The 22,383-nt window shown below is 45.0% G+C and overlaps 1 protein-coding gene across 1 annotated transcript in view; it reads left to right on the forward strand.

Moving 5' to 3' along the window:
• Nucleotides 1-87: 87 nt before the first annotated feature.
• The window catches only part of PTDSS1 (phosphatidylserine synthase 1), a 62,793-nt gene continuing 40,497 nt past the window's right edge, over nt 88-22,383 (forward strand). Inside the window, exons 1-2 of the mRNA XM_008689188.2 lie at nt 88-414; nt 11,829-11,920. Of these exons, the coding sequence (XP_008687410.2) occupies nt 236-414; nt 11,829-11,920 (271 nt within the window). The 5' untranslated portion in view covers nt 88-235. The remainder of the gene's footprint in view (nt 415-11,828; nt 11,921-22,383) is intronic.

Below are 22,383 nucleotides of genomic sequence, written 5' to 3' on the forward strand. Positions count from 1 at the left end.
TGTTCCCAGAACGTCGGCGGCCGCACAGCCGGCGGCGCCCCCCCGTCCGAGGCCGCGTTGGCGGCGCCGCGACCCCGCCCTCCCGCGCCTGTCCTTCCCTCGGCTTCCAGCCTTTGCTCCGCGCCAGACCCGGCCCCGCCGTCCGGCTGCCCGCCCGCTGCGGCTCGTCACCTCCGGGGTCCCAGCCTCCACGGGCCGGGACCGCCGACGCCTCCGCAGGACGGGGAGGCGGGCCATGGCGTCCTGCGTGGGGAGTCGGACCCTGAGCAAAGATGATGTGAACTACAAGATGCATTTCCGGATGATCAACGAGCAGCAAGTGGAGGACATCACCATCGACTTCTTCTACCGGCCGCACACCATCACCCTGCTCAGCTTCACCATCGTCAGCCTCATGTACTTCGCCTTCACCCGGTGAGACGGGCCGGGCCGCGTGGAGGGAGCGCCTTTGGGCGAAGGGAAGGGGCTGGCGGGAGGCGGTGGTGAGGAGCGTGGGCCGGTGGAGCTCTGGATGAGGAATCGGGCTGGCTGTTCCACGCACACACTCGCAGACCCACCGCCCATCAGCTCCTCCACCGGCGCGGTGTCTCACAGCACACCCAGCTTCCTGCCCTACAGCTCTTCTGGACTGGCGTTTGCCCGTGCCCTCCAACCCCCACCCTCAACCCCCACCCTCAACCCCTACCCTATACTACCTCTTCCTGTACAGCGCTTCGGGCCACATCAGGAGCACTCGGGGGTCACCTAGCTCGATCCCCACCTCTCCTGTCGTACTGAGCATCGCTCCCTGCACACCTTACGACGCGGCCCCCTCCTCTCCAGCCCCCGTCCCTACCGAGCACACCGTATGAATCATCTCTTATGCACCGCTTTCAGCACATACAGCTACACGCTGAAAGCACCCGGGTCCACAGCGTTTTCACGCACCATACACAGGCCCAGGGCACAACCAGTACCCCTTCCTGTGGGATCTCCTCCCGTATTCACTACCAGCCATGCACAAAACGCACATGTGAGTTGCACTACACAGTCTTTCCCATGCAGCACCTCCGGTATGCGGGGGACACAAACCATCTAGCATAACCCTTCCCCCAGCCTCAAACAGGACCACAACACAAATGATGTACATACAAAGCAAAGCTGACCCTTCCCCTTCCAGCGCAGCAGCTACCTATCACCTCTTGTGCACATTGCTACCCGATGAGATATTGTCAAGCAATTGTAGCAGTGCCTGGTGCATAGTAAATGCTATGGAAGTGATAAATAAAACACATAAACCTCAGCATAGCACAGCTCTTTTCTCCCTGAAAACACACACACACACACACACACACACACACATACACTCTCACACAAAGCTCATCTAATACATACTTGTGCATAGGAGCTACCCAGCCCAACTCTTGATACATCATGTAACTAGTCACCCTAGTGGCCCCTCACCCCCAACCCAGGGAAATAGTCCATCCCCGGTTCATAATGACATGAACACTATGGGTCCAACTTACAAGGATTTGTATTTTCTGAATGAACCTCTTTGAAGGAAAGGCATACCTACCACACTCTTATGGCTTAAAAGATCAACCAGAGAAGTGTAGTTTTGGAGCCAGACTATTGACTTCAAGGGTCTTTTTGTCCATGGTTGAGTTCCTTAACCTGTTTCTGAGCCTCAGGATCCACAGTTGTAAAATGGAGATAAAATATGTACTTACCTCATACGGGTTTATGAGTAATAAATGAAGATGTGTGAATGCACTTAGCAGAGTACCTCATTCACAACGCACAATTAATGTCAGTTACTTCTCTCAGTATTTTTATCCAGCAATCAATGGTTCTTGTTCCAGGTCAGCAGAAAATGTGAAGAAGTATATTGAGTGATCACAAGCGTTGGAGCTTCTGGTATTTAGTGGGTGGGGATTAAGGACACCAAGTGTGTTGTCACACGTGGGACAGCACTGCACAACAAAGAATGAACTGTCCCTTATATAAATGCTTGTGTGTGCACATATACCTGTAAGATACACACGTATATACACATGCACACCTGCACACATGCAAGTGCCAGGTTGCCTCCATTGGGAATCACTGCAATCTTTCATATTTTCATAAAACTAAATATCTTCCCACATCACACTTTTTCCTCCCTCCACAATCCATTTGACTCTTCATTCTTATTTCGTGTTTATCTGTTTCCGTAAGTCTACCTAAAACTATAAACCATATGTAACAATTACTCTTAGTGATTAAGGGATACAGCTACTATGACTGTAAAGTCTTCTGCTAGTTCTGTGCAGTGGGATAAGACCAGACCTTTCCATAGTATCCAACCAAGAACATATTTCTAGCCTGGGAGAAAACTCATTCTTGTCCCTAATTATGGTTACTCTCAAATACTTCATTTGTCATGTCATCTGATTTTACCACTTAAAGCCATGTGGCCACTTAATTTTGCTAAGCCTCAGTTTCCTTATTTATATGTAAAATGGAAATATCTAATAGTACTCCATAGGATTATCTGTCATGAGGATTCAACTCATTTTTTTAGATAATCTGTGTGTAGCTCAGTGCATGCCAAATAGTAAGTGCTCAGTAAACATTAGCCATAGCTATTACATCATTTCATTGTATGCTAATGTCTTCTAAATTATATTTGTCATGGAGTGAGGATGAAGTATGCTCTGTTATTGAGAAAAAGGATGAAGGCAGTGAAATAGTGGACATCGCTTTGCTTGGATAACATACATGTCTGTTTAGTGTTAATTTCAGTATAACTTCATCTCCTGTGTGGGTAGACAATGATGGAATTAGTGCGGGGGTTTCTTTGGAAATAAGAAAAGTAATTGTGGTATTTTGTTCTAAATAATGAGAAAAAGAATGAGCGGTTTGTTTCAGCCTTTTATCTTTAATATTATTCTAGGCCCTCTAAGAATAGATCTCTCTTCCTCTTTTCTAACACAGAAAGTCACATTCTTCTGTAATTTCCCTTTTACAGCATATTCTGCCAAAGCAGTCGAAAAATTGCAGCAGAGAATATGAATTTTAACAGCTTGTCAGAAGTAATAGAAAAGGCATAATCTGAACCTCACACTATGGCCTTTTCCAAAAATAATAATCATTTTATTTCTTCCAATAATTTCATAAAGAGAAGCCATATATTGAAGAACTCATTAATAACAAGTTTCACCTTCTATAAAATCATAAGCACCATTAATGCAGTTGGTACTTACTATCTCTTATTCATTTTTTGTGATGATTTGTGACCCTTTAAAGTGGGACATTACAGTGATCGCTCTATCTTTCTCCATAAAGATTGAAAGTAATGACTTCTTAAATGAAAATTATTCATTCTGTGCTCTTTTGTAATGATTGTCTCCAGTACCTTATACTTATTTTATAACAGGACTTTAGCTGGATGACTCTTCAGTGCAGTTCTTCAGCAAAAGTGAAAAAGTGTGTTTTTCAAGGACTAGTGATGTAAGAGAACAGGAGATCGAATACTTTCGGGGTGCTGTATGACCAGGAGGTGAGCACTAGTGGCTGGGTCCTGTCACGTGCTGCAGGCACAGCAAGAGTTTCGGATCATGCAGGATTAGATACCACGCACAGAAGACTGAGATCGGTTTGGGTTTGTCAAGTAGTTCTTTTGTTAAATAGCAACTAGGCCAACTCACTGTTAAATCATAGTGTTTTGAATCTTCTGTCTCTTTCACTATCATTAAAAACAAAGCCACCGAATCATCCTCCCCAAGCTCATTTTGCCACATTTTAGAATAAGTCTTCCTATAAGATAAATGCTTTGGCATACGTCTTGGAAGTTTGTTCAGCCAAAATGGGGCAAGGAGAACCTTTGTCTCGAGTTCAGAGTATAATTACTGAGGTGCTTCATATTTGTTCTGCCTTCAGAGATTGGCAAACTTGGCCATCGTGAATGGCCCTCGTGGCAAAACTCAAACATCAGATTTGAAAACACCTAAATGTACTAAATCTGGTTCACAGCAGCCCACCCTGTCCTTAAGAGGCACTTGGCAATAAAACTGTGGAATCCGCCTCTCCAGGAGTGCTTGTCCGACAGCCTCGTCCAGTCGTCCCTTAACCCAGAAGAGATTGCCTTCCTGCAGCTTGCTGTCCCCGTGTGCTTATTAGTCTGTCTGCGCTAGCTTTCTCCTTGATAGGAGGCCCAGGAGACAGAGGAGGGCAGGGACGTGGACAGACCTTGGGTTGATTTGTTCTTATTTACTTGCTAAGAGTGGTTTTGATTTCATTTCCCTTAGTGGGCTTGGAGCTCCCGTTCTTCCTCAGGTCCCTGAGCCTTACTTAGTTCTGCCTTCTTTGTCACCCCTTCTCATGGAGACCTGCCAGCTTTCTCCATTCTTTCCCCTTTAGCCCATATAAATCCCAATAGAAAATGTCTCCTGATACTGCCGATTCAGTTGTCTTGGTTCTTTTTCCTTTATGTACATCATGTTCTTTCTCTCCCATTAACAGAAGGCCTGGATGTCCTTGTTCTCTGACACCAGCTCTATTAAGTGAGAGTCCAGAGCGGCTGTGCGCTGGGGTTCAACCGGCCTGCGGGGGGGGGGGGGGAGACAGCACACTGTCAGGTAGTGCCCTCTGATGAGGTCCAGTTACCAGTGATCTTCACATTTCTCTTCCCCACTTCCTGTTTGAATCATATTTCTCCTTGGATTTCAGTAAGCATCTTCTGTATCCTTTCTCATATTTACGTCTGGTGTTTTAGGTCCCTAATACAATTATAAGCTTATTGGAGGGGAAAATGTATCCTGTGTTTCTTTGGGGTCTCCTGTAGGAAGTAGGTTCCTAGGTGACCTCAGATGTTTATTTGGTTTAAATGCTCCCTTACCTCAGAGAGATTACGTACCTACCAATTGCTACCTGGTGTTTAACATTTTAGCTATAATTCTGTTACCAAGAGTAATACAGTTTGTCTTGCGATAATAATCCCTGTAGCCTCAGGTTTTTGTAGGGAAGTTAGCAGTTTTTCAGTCTCATTGAATCCAGAAACCAGGGCTTATCCAGTCAGCCACGACTGCTTCCTGAGCTCTTGGCCCTGGTATCCCGTGTAATTCAATTCCGCAATTCAGCAGTCCGGGTTTCTGCTCACCTGGAGTAGATCTAGTTTATTTTCACCAGCTCTCACTGGGCCTTCACAGCTCTCAGAGCTGCTCTCTTCTGCCCAACCCCAGGCCTTGGCTTGGCAATTCCCTTATCGTTTGGGATAGTATGCCCCCAAATCTTTACTCCACCTCCCTCCCATTTGTCCTCCACACTTCTGCCCTCATGACCTTCTAAGACAACTTTGGGACCCCATCTGTCCCTTGCATACAGTCTGTCACTGCATCCCCATCACCTGTAGAGAATGCTGGCTAGACTCTGAGGTCTTTCACTGTGGAGGAGTTCTGCTTCTCCAGCCTTGTACCCCCACCCCTGACACCTGCACGCAGGGCACACAGGCAGGCCCAGATGGCTCACCGACCCCAGTGCCAGGCTGGCAGCCCCCTGCTACTGGAAAGCACGCCCTGGTGCCTCCTGTCTACGCATGAGCCCATGGCATCCTGCACAGTCCACCTGGATGGGCTCCTTCCTGGATACCTTTCTCAACTGCTTGAAGACATGTTTATATACTTCCAAATATTGTTTATTATTGTATGTCTCTTATGGGCATTATAATATTTGTCACTGTATCAATTTCTTGAGGCCAAATACCTTAATCCTCCCAGGATACACACCCAGTAAATGCTAAATGAATCAAATACAAGAAATAATTTATCCAATAAGAACTTGAAAAAATATCACTCTTCTCCTTTAGTTGATAGATCTAAGATAACTCTCAGCAAAGATTGTTGTAACTTACTATAAATTGAAATGAATGTAGTCTCTAAAGACAGTACGAAAGCTAGTCAACATCGATGCACCTTGTAACCTGGGACTAGGTTTTCCATTGCGAGAGAGGATCCTTAACAGGGACCGGCCTTACCAACGTGAGCCTACCTGTATGTCTCAATTTCAAGGACTCCTACTAAAGGGAAGGGAGAGAGAAGATAGGGGAGGGAGGACAACCTGCTTAGCAGCCTTAGGTGTCCTGGTGAAAGGTTCCTGACTGCCTGGCCACAGGGAGGAAGCCTTGTCAAGGTGGCATGTAAGTCAGTACATGGAGTTTGCTTCAGTTTCCCGAAGTCAGCCTCACCCACTGCCTATAGTCAGACACTAAACTGACACAGAATCTGAGTCCAACATTTTTTCTGAGTGCAAACTTTTTTTAGTTCAGGGATTTCCTTCCACCTTTCCTGCTTTTAGGACCTTCTCTGTTCTCTGGGTAGTTAGTTCCCTATATGGGCTGAAACAGCATTGGACAGAAGGAGTTGAAGTGTTTGAATATTTGGCCATCGCCACCAGGACAGGAAAGCCACTGTTAGTGGACTCCGTGGGCTCAGGCTGTGCTTCACCCTTACGTGACTTGAGTCGCTGGGCCCACTCAGCCACAGCATCTCGCTCATTCTGGCTCCCACTGTATTGACAATGCCTGCCGCGTGCCAAGGATTGTGCTGGGCGCCGGGAGGTACCACAGAGGAATAAGATGGGATGCGTGCCCTCTGGAGCTTAAATGACAATTTTATTGTAATCTGCCCATTCAGTATTTTCACTGTATGTAGTCAGGGCTACCCACACACACTTCCGGAGCACCTCCTAAATTTGGCAGAGAGGGAAAAGGACTTTGCCTCCCCCCCTCCCCCCAGCCTGTGTCTCTTATCATTTTGGTAAATGTAGCAGTCTGGACCTAGAGCCAGTATTTCAGAAGCCCTGGCTCCTCCTTCCACTCAGCGTCCTATTTGTGTGGAACTGTGGGCCAGATAAACCAAGAGCTTTATCTCCTTCATCCTTCAAGTCAAGATAATACTCCTCCACAGAACTGTGGGCCAGTTAAAAGAAAATGCCAGCTGCGGAAGTTGCTTGGCAAGTTCAGAGCACCAGAGGCTGAGACCTTTGTGGCGGGTGGCTGCAGTAGACCTCGGGAAGAAGTCAGGGCTGTGGTCAAGGTTGTCGGAGCCCGGAGCGTTGGCAGGGCGGGGTGCGGGCGGGGCGCTGGGCAGCAGCCTCACCAGCCAAGCATTCGGTTCTTTCCGCGCACCCGCCTCCTGGAGGGACCGCTGTCACCGGTCTAGCTGTGGCGGGTACACGCTCTCCACTCTCAGGCCGCCTGTGTGCGAGGCTGGGCTCTGATGGCGCTCACATTCCTTCTGAAGCTCACCTGCTCACCCTCCCGTCTTGGATCACAGAAGTCTGATCTTGTGCTGTGTATTTTCCATTCATCTAACAACACCGCTGTCCGTCTTTGATAGGCTTTTTTTAACCCCTAATTAAATACAAAACTACCAACTTTCAGACCCCACTGCTACTTTTTCTTAGGTTTAATCAGCCTTTTTTTTTTTCTCCTGAAACTGAGCCATCCATTTGATCCTGTCTTTCTAATAAAATCACTCAGAATTTATGAAATTGCAATTTCATTGGTTTTATATCCTTTTTTTTTTATTACTGACCTTAAGGTTTTATACATTTAATGTTGAGGTATATTTTCAAGCATTTTGACTAGCAAGTAATTTTAAATAGAGACCAATGTGCTGGTTTGCCATAACCCTTTGTTTAGGTAAATTTTAATTAACTGTGTCCACATTGCTTGAAATCCAAGCTTTACCAAAGGGTGAGTGGAGAAAAGTCTCCCTCCCGCTCTTTTCTCCCCCTTGGAGGAAACTAGTGTTGCCACTTCCTGGGTAGATTTCCAGAGACACAGTGTGCAACTGTCTGTACAAGTTATAAGTTGTATGCACATACACATGCCACCTTTTTTGAGCCGGATATTTGTTTCCCGTACTCAACAGCTTGCTTTGTTTATCTCATGGTATCTCTTATTCTGTAGCAGTCAGCTTATAAAGAGCTTCTTCGTTCTTTTCCCAGCTGTCTCGTATTCCATTATGAATAAATCTGTAATTTATTTAATCAGTTCCCATTCAGTGGACATTGATTTAGCTTGTTTCCATTCTTTTGCTAATACATATAATGCCACAGTGAACAACTTTGTACCTATGTGATTTTTGCGTAAAGGAGGGTATATCTGTGGGATAAATTCCCATTCGTGGCAGTGCTGAGTCACAGGGTATATGCATTTATAAAGTTAATATGTTGCCAGATTGCCCTACATTATTAAGGTGGTTTCAATTTATACTACCACTGGCAATGTGAGAGATTACCTGTTTGTATTTTTCTTCATATCCTCTCCAGCTCATTCAATTTTTCCCTTTGTCATAGGTACATAAAAAATGGTCTCTTGGTGTTGTTTTAATTTGTCTGTCTCTTATCACGAGTGAGCATCTTTTCACTTGCCTGAGAGCTCTTGGATTTCCCACCCTGAACTGTTTCTTCATATCCTTCGCCCATTTTTCTGTTTGTTTTTCTTTGTCCATTTGTTGTTCTTTTTTGTTCTGCGAGTGCTTTGTGTATTAGGGAAATGAATGAACTCTTTGCCTTGATCTAAGTTCCAAGTTTATCACTTGTCCTTTACTGATTTCTTTGTCCTGCAGATTGACCAGTTATTTTTTTCCTTTGTGATTTCTGGGTTGTGTCATACTGTAGAAAGGTCTTCCCTGCTCTGGAATTGGTGTGTTTTGTTTTTGTTTTTTTAGTCCATTGTTCCTTCCAGAACTTTTTTGGGGTTTTGTTTTTTGGTTTTTGGGTTTTGTTGTTGGGGTTTTTGTTTTTGTTTTTTTTTTAACTTTTATTCCTTGAATCATCCAGAATACATTTTAGTATAAAGTGTGAGTTACAGAATCAACCTTCTTTTCCCAGGCAACAGTTAATTTATTTCAGCCTTGCTTTTATTTTATTTGTGACCTACAAATGTGTGCCCTGTCAAACTCTCTTATACCATCCCTGTACATCTAACATGAGTCAGATAGATTTAGGATGACATAATATTTTTAGGAAGCAGCTTGGCATAGGGAGAGATCATCATCTTCAGAGTCTAACAGACCTGGTTTCAAATGGGGACTGTGCAACTTCTTACATATGTGGGCTTGGGCAAATTAAAATTACGTAACCTTTCTGCGCCTTTGGTACCTCATTTGTAAAATATGGTTGATAGTACCCCATTTCACAGATGGGTTATGACAATTAGAGATGATGTTTAGAAACTGCTTGTTCAGTGCCTGGTACACAGTTAAATATTGATAAATGCGAGCTGCTACTATTGTCGGTATTGTCACCAATATCAGTAGGGTGATGTTGGCCAGAATGAGGACAGTGTGTCCCCCTAGTCCCTGTGCGTAGCCATTCTTCAATAAAAGCTCGTCCTGGAAATTGGATATAGGGCTTCTCTGCCTAAGCCAAAGGCCATGTACCCTAGTAAATGATTGGGCAAGCATTTTTAGGGCTGTGTTCATAACTTCTGGGCAGATGTTAAATTGTTGGGGTGTACATTAAAATATGATTGCACTTTGCTGTAAGAGGAAGTCTGTCTGATTGCGTAGTTTGGCTTTATAAGCAGATCTATGAAGTTAACAGTGAAGCATTGTTTGTCCAGCATTAGTGTCAGTGCTGTTGGGCCAGATGATGATTTAAGGAATGGGATCTGTATGATCTCTTACCTCGGAACCTTATGTTCCGTCCTGTCATAAATCTGGAAATTATTTAATTGGGTGCAGAAACTTAGCCTGAACAGAAGTTGATACCTAAATTAACTTCCCTTTTTAAGCCCAATACCCCACAACCTAGTCTTTAATTGGGTCATTGATTACTGTTTCATTCCACACCTCTTCATGTATTTGATGCTCTAGACTATTTTATATGTTAACTTGATTTTCCTGTAAGGTTTTTTTTTACTTCTTTCTTTTCCTTCAGTAATGTTTAATCTTAATTTAATATCTGTCTTTCGAAAGCTCTTTCACTGCAGTCTTTGCACAAATAAACTCAACTTTCAAAAATCACTTTTAAATTTATTGCTACTAGTCTCATTATGTGTAAATATCTCCTTCCATTCTGTTCTATTTCTGTCTACTCACCCGGCACCTTTTTATTTTTTTAATGTTTTTTTTTATTATATTATGTTAGTCACCATACAGTACATCCCCGGTTTCCGATGTAAAGTTCGATGATTCATTAGTTGCGTATAACACCCAGTGCACCATGCAATACGTGCCCTCCTTACTACCCATCACCGGTCTGTCCCATTCCCCCACGCCCCTGCTCTCTGAGGCCCTCAGTTTGTTTCTCATAGTCCATAGTCTCTCATGTTTCATTCCCCTGCACCTTTTTAAACTGAAATGCTGGACTTCCCTCTCTCAAGCTTCTTAATAATTATCAATAATTCAGAAAATCTTACTGACCGAGACTTCTCTTTTCCAAACTCTTTTGTTTGCTTTTCTTGAGCCCCAAGTAGTATGTTGCTAGACTTTCTTTCTTTCTTTTTTTTTTTTTTATATAGACCGTCAGAACCTAAATGTTCTCTGCCATAAATGTTAAGAAAATTTCCATTTGGGAAATTTTACATAGTTTTATGCAATAGAGTTTCTTCCTAATCAATAGACCACAGATATCTGTTGAGGGCTTATTGTGTCAGCCTTTGAGGATACAACAAGTGAATAATTCTCTGCCTTCAGGAGTTTACTTTCTATATATTTTTTTTGTTCTGTTGGTGGGGAGCAGAAGGATGGGGGGAGAGAGAGAGAATCCTAAGCAAGCCCATGCCCAGCATGGAGCCCGATGCAGGGCTCGATCTCACAATCCTGAGATCATGATCTGAGCTGAAATCAAGAGTTGGGCACTTAACCGACCAAGCCACCCAGGCGCCCCCAGGAGTTTACTTTCTTTTTATTTTTTATTTTTTTTTAAGATTTTATTTATTTATTTGACAGAGACACAGCCAGCGAGAGAGGGAACACAAGCAGGGGAAGTGGGAGAGGAAGAAGCAGGCTCCCAGTGGAGCAGGGAGCCCAATGCAGGGCTCGATCCCAGAGCCCCGGGATCACGCCGTGGGCCGAAGGCAGACGCTTAACGACTGAGCCACCCAGGCGCCCCCAGGAGTTTACTTTCTATATTGAAGACAGACAACAACCAACAAATGGAATCATTTCAGTTACTAGGGTTATGGAGGCCATAAATACACCAATAGATCAGAAATGACCAGGCACAGAGTGAGGAAACTCATCCCCTTTCTTTATAGTTCTTTTGCTTCTGGTCTGACTGTGATCGTGTAGTCCATTTTTCTCGTGATTTTTTCTTTTAATATTGTTTTCTGGTGCTTTCTTCTTACCCAGCATTTTGCCCTTTTCATTCATTCCTCAGATGGCCAACTGCCCATTTTTAAGAATTGATAGATAATCTCATTGCATTGTGCTCTTCTTCCTTATAATCTTATGCTTTCTTTCTGACTTCTGAAAGATTTCTTTGCCACAGTGTATATCATAAAGGTCATCTTTAGTGATTCTTGAAATCAAAAGGCATTTCTCCAAAATAAACCTTACCTTTTGACATCCTGGGTATTTTTTTTTTTTTTTTTAAGTAGAGTGATTCTCAAATGTTTGTCTCAGTGGCATGTGTCTCGGTAAGGTTGCCAACTGCATTTCTTGTAAGACTGGACTTTATTTAGGATCATGTTATTTTAGGAAAGGATAGTGAGGACTAAGTAGCGTGTGTAAAGAATTTTTTCAGCAAAATGAAGTTAACAGTCCCCGGTTTTTAGAACAGGGAACACTTATGCCTTCTGGATTGACTGTTTAGGTCTGAAAATGAATACTCAATGTTTTCTTTTCTGTTTTCAGGGATGACTCTGTCCCAGAGGACAACATCTGGAGGGGGATCCTCTCTGTCATTTTCTTCTTCCTTATCATCAGTGTGTTAGCTTTTCCCAACGGTAAGTGATGTCATGCTTTACCATCTTACTCCTGTGCGTTGTGCCCTGTTGATGTTTTTTTGAGAGGCATGCCATCTAGAAGATGAAGCCAGAAAATGGGAATAAAAACCTAATCTGTGGTGCTTAGGGCACAGGCTCCAGAGGCAAACTGCCCATTCTGCCCCTGGCCAGCTCTGTGGCCCTGGGGAAGTCACCCAACTTCTTGCCAAGTGCTTGAGTCTCTCTCTTCTGTAAATGGAATTTGTCAGGTAGGTCCTGTGGAAAGGGTTAACTAAATTAATACATGTTAAATTCTCTGAATAGTGACTGACAAATTGTAAGCCCTTGGTAAGTATCAGCTGTTGTTCTTGTTGTTGCTATTTTTGTTGTATCAGCTGAGTCATAAAATACTCAATTATTATTTAGTCCTTTTTGCTAAGGACAGAGTCAGTGCTGTAATGAATATTGCTTAATGTGTTGTCCCAGGTGATCTTTAATCACAGTAAACCTTGCTGATCGTGCATTTGGGATATGAATTTTCATCATCAGGTGAAAAAAAAGAGACAATGATTACTGTGAATTTTATTCCCCATCATGATTATAGAGTGAGGAAAAGTCTTTGTTTTGTTTTGTTTTGTTTTAAAGGGGTGCCTGGGTGGCTCAGTCAGTTATATGTCTGCCTTTGGCTCAGGTCATGATCCCAGGGTCCTGGAATCAAGCCCCAGGTTGGGGCCCTCTGCTCACTGGGGAGCCTGCTTTTCCCTCTCCCTCTGGCTGCCGCTCCCCCTGCTTGTGCTCTCTCTCTCTTGCTCTGTCAAATAAATAAATAAAATCTTAAAAAAAAAAAAAAAGCTGTTATACTTAAGATTCATCCCTTTCCTCTGAATTGTCCCCTGCTCTGTTTTTTCTTATTCCTCTTCAGTAACTTCTCCCTAGAATATTCTCTACTTATTCCCTGTAACCATTTCTCAATGCTTCCTTTTTATATCCTGTTTCATTTACTGTGAAGTTATTTTGAAATCGTTTAGTCTTACCTACACATTATGCTCCATGGGCCCTACCCGGGTTTAAACATCATACTTTAGGGTGTGTTTCTTCTCTCTCCTCCCATCTATTCAGTAGAATGTATGTGTAATATAAGAAGCCCATTGTGAATGTTACTCATTGCTACTTGGAAATCTACCATGGTAACAAAGTTCTAATACTAATTGCAAATTATGTGTGCTGAGGGGACAAGGTAGCAGCAGGGATAGGGGTGTTCCCCACCAATAAGTAATTTTTGGATACCAGCTGGCTGCCCTGTAGTTCAACTCAATTCTGACACTGTCTATCCAGAGTTAGCATCAGATCCCACAGGTTAAGGGCTCACAGGACGGCCCCCACTTCAGATGTGCTTCTGACCAAATGGTTATAAATCAGAGGTTCCCATGACCCCTCCTTGGGTTTGATTACTTTGCTAGAGTGGCTCACAGGATGCAGGAAATACATTTACTCACTAGATTACAGTACCCGTTTATTAGAAAGGGTACTCATCAACAGTCAGATGAAGAGATGCATAGGATATAGGGATGTGGGAAGGGACTAGGAGCTTCCATGCACTCTTCAGTGTGTCACTCTTCTGGCGTCAGAAAAGTGTTCACCAACCCAGAAGCTCCCCAAACCCCATCCTTTTGGGGTTTTTGGAGGCCCCATTTGCATAGGCATGATTGATCGCATCATTGGCCAGTGGGAATTGAACTCAGCCTCCAGCCTCTCACCCTTCCCTGGAGGTTTTGGGGATGGGACTGAAAGTTCTAACTCTCTAATCACATGTTTGGCTCCACTGGCAACCAGCCCCATCCTTAGGTACTTTTCTAAGGTCTCATTAACAAAGCAAAAAATATTCATTATTCTGATCACTTGAAATTCCAAAGGGCTTTAGGAGCTCTGTGCCAGAAAACGGCAGAAAGACCAAATCTATAGTTCTTATTATAAATCACAGTATCACACACGGCAAGGCCTTCAGTCTTTCCAAGATGATGGCAATGGCATTATGTTCTCTATTTTTGCCTAATCTTATGTAGCACTATGTGATTTTTGCTGGGAGTATAATAATCCAACCAGTAAAACCGTGACTGGCTCCTTCAGAGAATGAATTGTTTCAGATAACCAAGTTATTTGCAGCTGAGTTTAACTCTCCAACCACTCAAGCTTCTAGATTAAATTTTTATTTTTAGTGGAAACCTTTCAAGATGTGAAAACCTGCTGTGTCAGTCAATGTAGGCCGCTGTAACAGAGGACCATAGACTGGATGGCTTAAACAACACAAGATACACCTCGTGGCAGAATTCCTCTACACCTGTGGACCTATGAAGCCAAACATGTGCTTACAAAGTCCAGTAGGGGGACAGGCACAGGATAGAAGCTCCCATTCCGAAACGGAGAAATAGGAAAAAGGGAGGGTGATAAGTCCCAAGCAAGTTCAAAACCAGAAAGCAAACTCGATAAGACTTTAAGGGTCAAGAATAGCCAATCTTGGGAGCGCCTGACTGGCTCAGTTGGTAGAGCATGTGACTTGATCTCGGTGTGAGTTCCAGCCCCATGTAGGGGGTAGAGTTAACTTAAGAAGAAGAAGAATCAGTCCTCTTTGGCTCAGTGCTCTGCCTTCCAGACCTACTGGGGTAATAATAGTCTGCTTCCACAGCTCTGCCCAGCTGGGCTTTGGCCTGCCCCCATGGCACTGCTGGGTGTTGATCTTGCCTTTTGAAACTAAGGTGGAGATATTGTTCCCACTCTGCACCCCCCCAGTGGCCCATGCACTCTAAGGCCTGTGGTGGAAGTGACAGCCCAGATAATCTCCCAACTGCCTTTGAGGTACTTCGTCCTGTGTCTTTAAGAGTAGCAAATGTTCATAGCTAAGTAGCTCAATGGTTCAGCCCTGTAGGGTCCAAGAAGTCCAACAGAAGTCTTCACTGTAAGAGTTAGGATTATCACATAATGAATTTTGGCAGGGGACACAAACATTCAGTCTATAACACCTGCATACCTTATGCAGATATAACAAACATAGTTTGGCCTTTCCATTTTGATTGAGAGTTCTGGTAATGCAGAATTATGATGTGAGTATGAGTATGATGATTCGATGTCCATGGTATGGCTAGGTCGTGGAATGAAGGGCTATTGACCCTACTCTAGAATTTTCTAGGAAAAGTCCCTGATGTTAAACAGCTTTTTTGGCTATTTGCCAACTTTCTTTTCCCTCCCTCTCCCAACATACAGAAACTCAGAATTCAGAATTTTTAGTTAAGAGGAGAGCTTGTACGTTATAGGGCCCATCCTTTCTTTCAAGGGTCCCACGTTGTAGGACAGCTAAGTGGCCACTTGCTGCATAAAACATTCTATACACACAAACCACCCAAGTCTGTAGGTGGTCCCCCTGAGCTCTGGAACCTGGCCTTTTCCTACAAAGGTGGCATAAAAATACAGCCCAAAGCGAGGAGATGCTGAGCCCCGAAGGCGGGTGAGCAGGTGACAGTTAAAGGGGTGGTGACAGCCACTCTTCCCTTTAGCCATTCTACCATTCCTGTCCTGTGAGAGTCTGCTGCTTACTCCTATGTCATCAGGCAGTGGCCTGACCATTATTGCTCTGTGCCCTTTATTCTTACTTCTTATTATCTAGTCTGTCCCTGTCCGTGCTCAGGGAACTGGTCAGTCCAGAGGTGTCAGGTCTGTTCTGCAAACCCTCAGCTTTTCTTGGCTGCATGTTCACTGTTGTGAGTTCTCAGAGGTAACTTCTTCGTGGCTCTGAAGGTTTCTCTTCTCCCTTTGTTTTTTTCTTTTAAACTTGATTTTTCTGAGTCCAGTGCCATTTTGGAAGTCTGAGGATTCTCAAAGATGAGTCACTCAGTAGCCATGATTTTATGATACTCTAGGCATCCCTTGCGTGAGGCTTTAGCAGGGGCTGGGTTTGGGGCTTCATTAGCAGGTGGTTCTCTGCAGGCACCAAGGGCCCTGAAGTCTGTCTGTTGGGATGAAGCCTAGCGGACATAACATTTTGGGTGCTTTCTGCTGGTTTTTCTTCTGTTCGCTAAGGAAGTCCTCTAATCTTCAAAGTCCGCTTAACCCATTCAGCCTCTCATTGTGGGACTGTATTGTTTTCCTTCTGGGAAGATAAAAGTTAAGTTAGTTTTATGCTTTTCTTATCCTGGCTCGTGGACTTTGTGATACAGACAAAGTGGGGAGGACCCATAGACCGGTGTGGTTCATTCAGCCTGCTCCGTTTACAGCTGCGAAACCTGAAACGCTCGGCCCTCATTCATCCCTGAGAGGTCACCCAGCCGCTCAATGTCAGCCTGGTGGGAGGGCCTGGGCTCTGGCATCTTCCTTTAATCTGTCTTGCTCTGGTTATTTCTCTTATTAGGTCCATTGTGATGTGTTTTTATCTGTCTTTCTATATATTTTTGTATCCTTTTTCTTCTGTTCCTCTCTATCAATGTCTAGCTTTTCTTTTTTCCCAGGAATGCAGTCTTAGGGTCTTAGTTGGTCTCTACCTCATGGCTTTGGATCCTGCAGAAGTTGGTTGGTGGTTGTGCCCAGGACCCTCCATCACCCAGATGTCATCTGTGACCAGAGGGCCTAGCAGATCCCCTGGAGCCTTCCTCCCCTCTCTTTTATCTCGTCTCTTCCTGCCACATCCTCCCTCTGCCATCTCTGTGTCTGCCTGCTCACACACCACTCCCCTGTAGACAGAACATGCCCAAAAGAAGGTTTTTAGATCATACAGAAAAGGACAATAGCAGTTCAGTATTCAATGTAGAGAAAGATTAGGACGTTAGGGCAGCACCTAGTTAGAGGGATTCTCTTGAAGCATTGTGTGCAGAGCAAACACATTGTGTCTGCCTTGTTTTCTAAAGATCCCTTTGTCCACACTTTACATGTGATCAGTAAAACTCTAAGTTTTCCACAGTAAAGAATGTTATTATCGAATATTTTAAAAGTAGGGGTGGCTTTAGACGGTACCAGTGTGGGTGATGGGGGAGCTGGCCAGGCCCCTGGGGAAGGGTGCTCCCAAGCTATGTGGCTGTCCCCTCCCAGGCCTTCCCAGGGGCCCCGCGGCTGGGTGGCTGCTTCTCTGAGCAGAGTGTACATGTCTCTTCTTGCTTCAGTCTTGTCACCTTATTCTCTGTTCTCCCCCACCCTTGGCACATATTCTCAAGTTAAGTAATGAAAATGGATGGAAGAAACAGAGCCCAACATTAGCCTTCTCCTTGAAAGGCAGTTTTGGGGGAGTGCCTGCAGTGGATGGCATTCCCAGAATGGCTCTGTTTTGGCAACTTCGAACGCGTTTATCCTTGACCTAGCAAAGGCTGCCCTGTGTGTTTGAGTTTATGCCTAAATTCGATCGTGTCCATATGTCTCGTCTGGGTGAGCTCATCTATGCTATGTGATAGAATCCGCTAACTCCTTCAGGAAGGGGGGGGGCCCATGATGCTTTTCGTAGAGTCTAAATAACCAAGGAAGCCCTCAACATTCTCCATAGGGTTTTATAACAGTCAGGATGCTTTTGGCCACAAGTAAGAGGAAACCCATTTCAAAATGGCTTGAAGCATAAAGGGAACGTTTACTGTCCCGCATGTCAGGAAGTTCTGAGCTAGTGGTTCCCGGGCTGGCTAATTCAGCCGCTCGGTGACGTGTGAAGACCCAGCTCTTTACCTTTTTCTCCCTGCCCTGTCCTCAGCCTGTGGGTGCTGTGCTCGGCTGCCCTGAGGATCCCATGAGAGCTGTTGCAGTGCTGGACAGACGGTCTCGGGCAGTGTCCAGAGGGGAAGGGGGGCACTTCTTCTGTCTGTCTTTTTAAGAGTGAAGAAACCTTTTTTAGAAACCCTCCAGCACACTTGTCCTCACTTCTCTTTGACTAGGATTGGGCCCTGTGCCTCTTCTCCATCCAGACCTGAGGACAGGAATTTATAGTGCCCAAAGGAGTAGGCACATGGTAGATCTTCACTGACCAAAAGAATAAAAGAGAAAAAGGATTGCTTCCTTTGGCTTAGATTTTACCACTGAGTTATCTGGGAGAGGAGTGGACACTCAAACAGAATTTCATCCCCAGGGTGAGTGACTGGGGTAGGTTCTAGAATTCCTTCCTTCAGACCTGTGAGGGAGATGTGGTGCGAGAGACCCTGGGGTGAGGCCAGGGAAGAAGGATCTGATACTTACACTGTGCTTTTTCTTTCCTGCCTTCTTTTCTTTCATTCTCCATCAGTTAGTTCCCTTAAACGTGTTTTTTTTTTAAAGATTTTGTTTATTTGACAGAGAGATAGAAAGAGCACGAGTGGGGGCGGGGCACGCAGAGGGAGAGGGAGAAGCAGGCTCGCAGCTGAGCAAGGAGCCCGACGCAGGGCTCGATCCCAGGGCCTGGGATCATGACCTGAGCTAAAGGCAGATATGTCACCGACTGAGCCACTCAGGCGCCCCTGCCTTAGATTTTTTTTTTAAATGCTACCTCCATCTCATTATAGCAACTGGCACTCAAGCAGAAGTGTGATTGTAACTATACTGCTGTATCATTAGGGTGTAATTATAACTGTATCAGTCTTGCCCTGCGGTGATATTTAGAAACCTGTTTGGCTGTGAGATTTCTGTCAACAGGTGACCTTCAGGTGTACTTTTCCAGCTTCTGGGGGCTTCCTTGAACCGTTCCTTCCCCTTCCACCCTACCCTACCCAAACCGCCTAAGCCTTATCTGTACCCCCAGTGCCTGGCCCACGGGGGCCTCTCAGTAGGTGTATGTGGGATCAGGACATGAGTCTGCCCGGAAGAAAGTTCCCAGAATCAGCCCTCCCTTTTCCATTCCTGGTCTGCAGGAGGAACGCCATTCAGCACTAATTTAAGGTATTTTGAGGAGAGTGAAATACTAGTATTTCTTGATTTTCCTGAGTTCATCCTTTGCTTTGTCCTTTGGCCTCATTTGACTTCTTGAGCTAAGTTAGTGTTAATCACATCTCCTCGAGATTTGAAGGTGATCCAGAAGATTCACTGTCCCCTAAATTCGAAACAAAATTCTTGTTCTTCCCCCATCCTGTTTCCCGTCCACTACTTTTTCTTTTTCTTTTTTTTTTTAAAGATTTTATTTATTTATTCGACAGAGATAGAGACAGCCAGCGAGAGAGGGAACACAGGCAGGGGGAGTGGGAGAGGAAGAAGCAGGCTCACAGTGGAAGAGCCTGATGTGGGGCTCGATCCCACAACGCCGGGATCACACCCTGAGCCGAAGGCAGACGCTTAACCGCTATGCCACCCAGGCGCCCCCCCGTCCACTACTTTTTCTTTAAAAAAATTCTTTCTTAGGTTTGAAATTTGCTTAAAGATAGTCGTACCTTTTCTAGATTTTTCCTAGAGGAATTTAAACTTGCAAATAATAATAATCTTTGCCAATCATACCTCATTAAAGCTGAGAAACAGTGATAATCAAGAGGAGAAGCAGACAGAGAGGGCACAGACCTGTAGCTTTTGAGAGGCCACTACTTCCCTAAGGCTTGGTCCCTTGAACTTAGTTATTCATGGGAATCATAACAGGCTGCGAGCGAGTCGAGCTGTGATCTTATTTTCGTCTTTAATTTTTTTTTTAATTCTTATTTTTGTGTGTGATCTTATGTTCTCACTTCTGAGGTATAGTTTTTGAAGTGGTAGCTCTTCTCATGGCAAAGCCATTCGATTTCTGTTTCCTTTGAAATCAAACTCACTCTTCACAGCCGATTGAAAATTACATGTCCTAGATGGAGGGACTGATAAAGTAAACCGAGCCATGTCTGAGTGTGGCCGCGGAAGAAGACACAACCCGAAACAAAACAGCACTGGTTCTGCGTTGCCGCCTGGAGAAGCCCTTCCCCGTGCCTCCCATGGGATCAAGAAGAGTAGCTCTCACCGGCAGCTGTTATCAAGTCAGACGTAAAGCCTAGAGGAGACGCAAGACCCTGAGATGGGGCGCCCCTAACTTCTGGACTGTAACACTGGGCAGAGGAGGAAAAGGAGCCCTGCCTGGACTTGCCCACTGAGAAAGTAGTCTCCTGGGAAGTGGGATCTGTGGGGAAGGCGCAGAGATAACGTGAATGTTCGGAGGAGACTGTGGGCAGCGTTCACATGCCCGGGCAGATGAGTGCTGCGGGAAGCACGGCTCTAAACCCGGCTGGGGTAGCCAAGTGTGGGTGATCTGGTGAGAATCAGTGTCAGGGTTTATAACAGAGAAAAACACACCAGCCTCATCCTCTGTTTTGTTTTGTTTTTAAAGCAAAATAATACAAATAATATTTTTAGCAGTATTCCCGTCTTTGATGGTAAAGTTGGTAATCTTAGTGAGTAATGCTGCTAGAATGTACTTGAAATACAACATCAAAACATTTAGAGTGCCTTCTCAGAAAGAAGTGGGCAGACATGATGACTGAAATAAAGCCTCGATTGGGTTTTGCAGGTAGCTGCTAAAAGTCTCACCTTACATTCCAGGGCCTAATCTACACCTTTTGTAGCAAAGACACCAACGCTTCCCACCTACGTGGTTCAGGGTAGAGCAACTTGTTCTCTGAAACTCACCACATTAGATTTCTAAAGCCGTTCTCTAATCCATCCAGTACATTTCGATTTGCAAAGATAAAGGACATTTTATTTTATATTTTTTACAGATTTTATTTATTAGAGACAGAGAGAGCACAAGCAGGGGGAGGAGCAGAGAGAGAGGGAGAAGCAGTGTCCCCACTGAGCAGGGAGCCCGATGAGGGGCTCGATCCCAGGACCTTGAGATCATGACCCGAGCCAAGGGCAGACGCCACCCAGGCACCCCTAATGGACATTTTAAAAAACTGTATTTTTTTCAGAAACGTCGTGATGTGATATTAGACGTATAAGTGGGAAATGGGGAGAAAAGAGGAAATGATTCAATAGGGAGAAGTCAAGACAAGACTTAGAACAAACAACAAACTGCACTGTAAGAAGAGGAAAATTCGCACCCAGAGTCTGGAACATGGGCCTGTCACAGGCATCACAGACCGATGGAGAGAGATGCCATGTCCAGTTACGGAAGAGCCGCAAGGCCCCGTCAGCCCCAGATTCCTCCACCACCCTATCCTCTTACTGATGCTGGACACACTGCACAGGGTGAGGAGAGAGGGCTGAGTTCTGTTTCAGAAGGCTGCTCTTCAAGTCATTATGGACTGAAGACGACTCTGGGGGCCCTTCTGTTACTGATATGAGGGACCTTACTTTAGCTTTGCATCCTGCCCCTTGTCCTTCCTGACCTTGCTTACCAGTTCCGCACAGCAGCACCTCTGAACACCACTCATTAGCTTGCTCCTCTCCCCTCGTTCTCCTGACCCTGAGACAGTCCTGGTTGAAACCCTCAACGTCTCCCCACCCACCGCTCCCCCGCCCCTTCCTCCTGAGCCAGCCCAGGCATGGCCGAGTGGATCAGAAAGCACAGAAGTGCTCTCAGACCAGACGTGGAGTCCTGTGGGCCGTGGGACCCAGGGCAAGTACCTGTGCCTGTGTCCTGAGCTGTAAAATGGGTGTAATGATACCCTCTCACCACCCAGCTGTCATGACAACTAGGAGACAATAGGGGATGGGGGTCTCACCCCCCCATCTGCTACGCGCTAAGTGCCCAGCAAAGTACTATTATAATTGTGATTGCTCAACCCACCTTACGTGGTTTTAAGTGTTGATTGGGCATTGCATTGTATTGCAAGCCAAATAATCGTACCGTTTAGAGTTTCACCTTATGAGAGGAAACCTAGAGAAAGCTGGGGTCCCGTGTTCTGTCTAAAAGGTGAGTGCAGCGGTTTGGATGAAGCGATAACTTGCAAGCCGGGCAGCCACCGTAACGCAGAAGCCATTCGTGGTGATGGATGGCATGAAGAGAGCATTGGGAAGAGGAAATTAAAAGATGACCGTTTTAGCCATCCGTTCTCCAGTGACTTGAAGAAAGTTATCCGTGTTGTTACTGGAAGGTGATCCTGGTTTTTATGCTTCACTGTGCCTTTCTGAGAAAAAAGCGGCGGGTGAGAAAGAAAACAGGTATTCCTTGCTGTCTGAGCCTTCGCTACCAGAACTCAGAAATGGAATGGATTTGGAGACACTTTATTTAAATCTTTCAATCTGAGCTCTCACTCCTTGCCATTCCAAAACTCAGATACCATATTAGTTTGGATAAAGCGGGGCCCGCACAAACCTCACTCACCTTCGGATCTGCCCATCTAAGCTCAGGAAATGACCAGATTTGGATGGCAGGGGCTACCTGCAACTGATTCTCTTAGTAAGAACCTGATCCATCAAAAGAAAGCAGTTAAAATATGTTTCAAAGTCATCTTTTTAAGATGAGGTGGGTGACTGAGGATGAGTTCCAGAATAAAAAATGTAACGTAATGTTTCCTTCAGACAGGATTCCAGGTTGCCAGCCACAGAAGCTGACAACTGATTGAAAAGACTTATTAGGATGTTGGGTGGAGGACTCCGGGGGA

Source organism: Ursus maritimus, unplaced genomic scaffold, assembly GCF_017311325.1.
Source record: "Ursus maritimus isolate PB19 unplaced genomic scaffold, ASM1731132v1 scaffold_9, whole genome shotgun sequence".
NCBI lineage: Eukaryota > Metazoa > Chordata > Mammalia > Carnivora > Ursidae > Ursus > Ursus maritimus.